This window comes from Alligator sinensis, unplaced genomic scaffold (assembly GCF_000455745.1).
Source record: "Alligator sinensis unplaced genomic scaffold, ASM45574v1 scaffold612_2, whole genome shotgun sequence".
Classification (NCBI taxonomy): Eukaryota; Metazoa; Chordata; order Crocodylia; family Alligatoridae; genus Alligator; species Alligator sinensis.
In genome coordinates, this window is record NW_005842085.1 from 1,567,211 (window position 1) to 1,574,142 (window position 6,932).

Sequence of the window (6,932 nt, forward strand, 5' to 3'; positions counted from 1 at the left end):
GAGCGGGGACTGTAGTATTGTTTGCATCAAGCACAGTGGGGCTCCGTTCTTGGTTGGTCCTTAAGCATTTCAGTAGTACGCTGTTAGGAATATGGATGCAGTTCTCCCCGATAGAAGTAATTAAATAAAAACCAAGCACAAGAGTTCCAGATGTATCTTCTTTGCTGTAGGGCAGCACAGTTGGAATTAGTACATAGCAAAAGCCTTAATGGCAGAAATTTAGATGCTTCTGTGAACGGCTAGGGCTACGGCTACCAGTAAATCTAGTTTAATTTTCCTCAGGACTTACTATGCGTGCAAGAATCTACTTTGATTGGACATTAATGTCAAACTGTTCAGAATTTAAAAGTCAAGGAACTCCAAGATTTGGCATAGAGTCTAATTTTATGTTCATAACCCAACAATACCACATATTTTTCCAACGTTTTTACCATCTGTTATGTATACTAAATTGACAGACAAGTGTCCACCTTACCCTTTTGGATCTGTACTTGATGTAAATGCATATTCAATTCTGGGTAATAATTTTAAAGCAATTATATACTATCCCCTTTTATGCTTCCTCAATAGAACAGACTATACTGCCTGCAGTTAATAGCGAGACAAATAACAGTTCCTACCTTGCAAGTTATTGTACGAGGTTAGAAGCCCAGCTCTCCACTGCCCAAGTAAATCCCTGCTGTAAAAATTATTTGCAGAATCTGATATTAGTCTATAACATGCTGGGTTCTGTACAACTCCATGATTTGCCATACAAGAAAAGTATTGCCTTTGACCTATTCATATAGGTCAAATCCATTAAACAGAACGAGTTCTACCTTTTTATATTCAGTATTTTTGGTCAAAGTTGTTTAAAGTTGAGAGGAAAACTGCTTAGAAATCGGTGTAGTAAGGAATGAATGTACGTTTAGCACATCACTAAATGGAAATGTAAAACAAACATTGGAAAAATTTGAGGACATATGACCATATGTATATGAAAATTAAGACTTAAAAATGTTTGATATTTTATATCCACTATCACAAGAAATTCGTATTTGATATTCAACTATCAATTAGCCATTATTTTAACTAGTCTGGATCATTCTTTTTAGTAAAGGATACATAAGTAGGATGCATCAATATTAATTCTACATAGGCATGACTTGTAAAATTTGTGCATGCTGCACTGAGAGCATGTATTTATCATCTCATTCCACTGACAGTGATGCTACTGCAACATTGTAAAACCAGAAAAGTTTGATTAACCCCCAGCATACCTAAACATAATTTTAGGAAATGGCAGTACCACCCCATTTCCAATGTATCCTATATCACCTTTACTTGAATTGCACAATAATATTATATTGCTTCTCAGAAAGGCAGCAAGCCTCTCTGAAAGGGTAACCATACATCCTGTTTCACTGGGATAGCCCTGTTTTAAATACCCATCCTGTGCATCCTGACAGTTTAGTTGAATTAACATGTATGTCCCATTTTCAGGAGGTGGCCCAGGACATATGTTTATAGCAGGACTGTCCCAGCAAAAATGGAACCGTTTCACACAGCCCTCTCCCCATCTCTGGCATGCTCAGCTGAGACCAGAGTTTGAAACATACTGAAGAGCTAGAGAGGAAAGATAGAAGGGAAGTAAGTGTCCCATTTTGATACTCAAGAAACATGGTCACCCTATCTTTGAAGAGCTTTTTAAGGTCCATAAACTTTTTAGCTTCAGAAAACCTAAAATTAAGATTGTTAATGCGTCTATTATAAAAATGTTTTGAATAAGTACTCCAATTTTAGTTTACTCTTAATTTGAAAATTTCATAAAAGAAAACTTCACGTCAGACACTCTCTAGTGAGGAGTTGCCTTGGAAGATGACATATATTGTAAGTTTCATCAAATATCTTCTCTATCATTTTCCTTAAATAGTGAACAGTAAGATGTCCTTTGTTATGGCAATAATTTGCAACTGGGTGCTGGAAAGTAATGGATCATCTTATTAATAAATTCAGTAGTGCCTTTTGCCCCAGTATTCATGGATACAACCTTTAGAGAACATACAACATCTGACTCTGTAGTTTTATTGAAAATGCTAATTCTCTGTTAGGCATGTTGAAAATTGCATAACTAAAATAATGCTTTTCCCAAGGAAGAGAAAAGCCTGGAGAAAGCTATGCAAATAGCAAAGTGAGCCATATCATTTCTGCTATTGTAAAATAAGGACACTAGGTAGCAAATTTGTTCTTCCTGCACATTGTAATTAGTTTACATGTCTAGGGGAAAAAGAAATTAAAATGAAACAAAAGGATGAACATTAGGAAAGAGGATGAGAACTTAGTGATTTTTTTCCCTTTTCAGTAACTGCAAATCATAATTTCTTTGTAAAATGGAGACCTCCTTGCTCCCCCAAAAAATCAAAAAACAGACCCTGCATATTTTCCAGGACAGCTGGCGTGATTTGCTATTACACTGTTCATGAAAGCTGGCTTTCTACAGGCTGATATAGCACTTATCTGAAATAACTCTTCCAAAACACTGATTGTTTCAAGTTTATTTTAAGTGATAAAAACTGAAAGAGATTTACAGTTTTCTACTACAGAAATCAATTCAACAAAACTTAAGTTTTATAAATAAATGAGGAAACTAAGTAATAACATCTTCATTTTCATATTAAACATCCAATTATGCACTTTGACATAAAGGAAAGCTAACTGTTAAATGATTGTTTATAAAACGTAAGAGGCTTAAACATATGGCTTTATTAATATCCTATACAATACATTCTTAAATTATATCCATTGTGTGTGAAATGGCACCTCTGGATGAAGAGGCATTCTATCAGTTGTAATGAAGTGTATTTACTCCATTAGAGACTACATTAGCTGCTTTAACGCCAGTCATAGTGTTCAGTACTTTTTAGCAACTTTTACTGCATTGTAATTACGTAATATAAAAGGCTAAAAGCTAAATCTGACAGGCCCCAAAAAGGCAAAGTTCCCAAATAAGCCAAAAGTTTTGTCTCATGCAGCCAGTAATGGCTGCAAGATTTGACCTATGATGTAAAACTCAATTTGTTTTTATTAACAAGTAGATAACATGTTCAGGTGGCAGTCTAAGACTTTTGATTGCACAAAAGTCAAACTTAGGTACATTTCTAAAATTAAGTCACAAAGACAGAAATCACATACTTGGCTCTCTTTACTAGTTGGGGAAAACTACAGATATTTAGATTATACTCTTGGATTTCAACAACTGAACAGTATTTGTAGTAGTCATCTCCATGTGGATGAGAAGAATGAAAAAAAATCAAATGAACAAACACATTCTAGAAACTGGTATTACTAATTTTGCAAGTGAGAAATTAATGATTTTAACATCTACAATCCTATAGGTCTAAAACATTGAGAATTGGCAGTCCAGGCTCATTTTCAGCTCAGGGTATATGCCATCTCCAGTAGAGGTCCCATAGCAAAGTATGTCAGTCAATGGAGGCAACTGTGGCAGCTAAAGCATCCTCAGTCTGACCCCAACCCCAGCACCTATAAAAGAGCCACAGCTCAAGAGACATGCTGTGTTAACTAGGAAAGATATAGGAAACCTGCAATAAATCAGCACTGCTGCCGATTCTTAGCTGCAACTTCCAGTTCTCCCTAGCAAAGAACTGGAAAAAGATTCCTTCTTCAGGAGCAGAGGACCAGAGTAGTGCAAAGTGCAGTAGTTTACATTTACTTGCATCTGCTTTAGTCACTACAGCCCCTTAGGGCTAAAAGAAGCATTAACAAGCAGCAGCAAAGCAGCACAGTATACAAATAAATCTTGTTACATTTGACTATATATTTAGATAAAATTAGAGCACAAAATACATGCAATAAATTTAATACTTTTTTAGTACAACATTCAAGGCAAAAATACTTGGTTACTAGAAACAGGCAACCCAGGGCATATGCCAGCTTGAACAAGAGTAATAGACTGCAGTGTATCAATGTTGGAAAAATGTGATTAATAGAGGGAGGAATAGTCTCACTTTAAAATGTTTGCTCATTTGGAGGAGGAAAATTATAGTATATTAATGATATTAAGACACTCAACTGAAAACAATGCAGAAAGGAGTACAGGAAAGGACCTACAGATTAGAAACATGCATAGACACTCCTGGGGATGTATTTCACACAAGAAGTAGAGAACATACTGGTAAGCAAGTGTGCAATGTGAGATGACGACAAAAGGAGCCAAGGTAATTTCAGAATTCGCACTCTGAACTAGAAAGCAATAACACTTTCTCAATACAGCTTTGGTGCTACTATAATTAGAATACTGTACTTCCATCTGGACATAAATAAGACTCTTCAGTTTGTTTTTCTGCTAAGGAAGTAACTAGAATCAAAGGAATTATTTCTGATTTCGTATCAAGATATGTACAGACTGGCTACAGAAGGGACATAAAGACTAAATATCTGAAGTGTGCCACTCCAGTTAGAAAACTGCCCTATATAGCTTGGGACACGGATATATTAATAAGGAAGAGAAACAGCTTGTTAACAGTGAGATGCATTAGACATGAGAAAATATTTTAACTGTAGATACCAAGATAAATCTACACTACAGAATTCTGCTGGCATAACTATGTCAAGTTGGATGTGCAAAGGTGTGATCCTGAGTGACAACTATGGCAAATGTTCCTTAACATAGATATTATATCAGAGAGCAAGCATAGTTTGTTTCCTTTGAAAAGGGCTCTGCTCTACAGGTACAAAGCACAGCATCACTGGTATATAGCACACAGGTGTTTTGCAGGTACAACATACTGGTATTCTCATACAGTGCTCCTAGTACAGACACAGCCTTAGAACTTGATTGAATAATTTTCATAAAGTAAAATAAGATGGAACCTGGCAACAGTAGGAAAATGGAATAAATGGTCCAAAAGGTCTCTCATCTAGTTTCTGATCAAGTGTTTTGAAATGGTGTCCCACTAATCTAGTGCTGAACTTACATCAGCAGTTCCACAATTCTGCAAATGTTAAATTTCCATGAGATAAAAAATACCTTTCACACTAGAGGTATATATCAAGACATGTTTTTATATATTCTAGGAATATTCTAGGGGACTGGAGAATGGTATTCAATATGTCAAGTCATGCATTTTCTTTAGAAATGAAGGCTGAAGACCCATATGCGTATACAATTCAGGAAAGAGTTGCCTGTTTCTCACTATAGTCTAAATTATTCCAATTCCATACTATATGTATACTATATCACTTAGGAGGTAAAATTAGTTAATGCCAATGTCACAGATGATTCTATTAAAAATACACAGTGTGTGCAAGTGCATTGTTTCCCAGTTCACTATTCTAAGCCAAAGTTTAGAATTACTTGCAATTACTAATACAAAAATACAGTATCACTTAAACATAAATTTGGTAAAGTACACAAAACAGAACCATGAGACCTGAAGTGTGGGAGAAATATGTAACGCAAAAATATATTTTTGTTGTGTGTCAGTTTTCAAGGTCAATGTACAAAAATTAACCTCAGCCAACCCCAAAGAATGACAAACAGTAGTAAATGTGTGTCTGGGAAAAAAAAATCACTGAGCTCTCCCTTACTTTCCCCACAATGACAACTTGCAGATGGATGAGAGAGAGGGGGAATTTTTTCCTATTCTGTGATCAGATATTATTTTTAAGAATAAAACCTAGGTTGGATTAGTGCATCTACTCCTGCCACTCTCAAAGGATACAGTGCTAAATGGACCATCTGTCTGACCCAATATGGCACTTATGTACTTATGGTTTAAATACAGAACATAATACTTGAAGTTACTAATTCATATTTATTTGTATATAAGAGGATAACTCCTTTCACATGCAGTAAATGTTTAAATCATTAACATCTAAAGCTTTATACTCAGTAATATTTATTCCCCCATCATACCCCTATTGTTTTACATGTTGCATATTTTGTGATTCAGATACATAAACAGAGTATCCTAATATATTTTCATGTATCAGAATTTCTTACTATTTCAGTATGTATCAGGAATAAATCATGTTCCAAATATAACAAACAGGGCAGGTGTAAATTGTTCATTTAACCAAATGGGTTTTTAAGTAGCCATATAAATACTTTAAAAATTATACAATCAAAAAGCAGCTCCGTCTTAAAATAGCATAGTCAGGTACTTCCTAACATGTTACGTAGCTGCCTCATTTTCTGTAGTCCCACCAATGAATGATTAAAACTTGAAAGATTGCCATTTCTTGTAAGCATATACTATTTAGTCCTTGTAGGTACACATTTGCAATACGGTAGTAACACAGCAGGTATAGAAATAATGCTTTCAGACTGGGCACATGAAAAATATTAAACACAACCACAGCTGATGCTGGTGTATTATACAGAAGGCCTCTTAAATCGTGTCAGTCGACTGGAGGTAGGTGTTTGTCTATGAACTGCTTTACATCCATCATCTCCTGTTCAAGGATAAAAGTACATGTTAGAGAAGAGTTCGGTGTTCAATTACGACATTTGCAGCAGTTAGCTCTCAATAAATTCTTAGGATTTCATCACTTCAATTACTATGACCTATTTTTTTTTTTTTTTAATCACTCTAGAATTTCAACCAACTCTAATCAAAACAGGTCTTAGATAAAAATCAGCCAAAGTCACTCTTTGAATTACTATCCTGTGTGCTTTATTAAGGGGATTCTGAAACAAAAAATCATCTTCAGAAAAAAAGTGTTACAAAGAAAGTAGGCATCACCACTGTGGCATAGTTAAGTAACCTGAAGAACCTTATTAATTCATGCTAACAAAGATACAATGGGAATAAATGAAATTCTACATCCTTAAGTACTACTCTAGTTGATGATATGCAATTCATTGATCTGTGGAAAGCAGGACACTTGCTGTAAATGTGGTCCTGGACATATGGATATCTGCCTGAAAA

General features: G+C 35.1%; 1 protein-coding gene across 3 annotated transcripts in view; it reads right to left on the reverse strand.

Annotated features, from left to right (window-relative positions):
• Positions 1–2,524: 2,524 nt before the first annotated feature.
• The window catches only part of LYPLA1 (lysophospholipase I), a 15,068-nt gene continuing 10,660 nt past the window's right edge, over positions 2,525–6,932 (reverse strand). For all 3 annotated transcript variants that reach the window (XM_025204496.1, XM_025204494.1, XM_025204495.1), the window contains one exon: positions 2,525–6,456. In XM_025204496.1, coding sequence (XP_025060281.1) covers positions 6,403–6,456 — 54 coding nt within the window. In that variant the 3' untranslated portion in view covers positions 2,525–6,402. The remainder of the gene's footprint in view (positions 6,457–6,932) is intronic.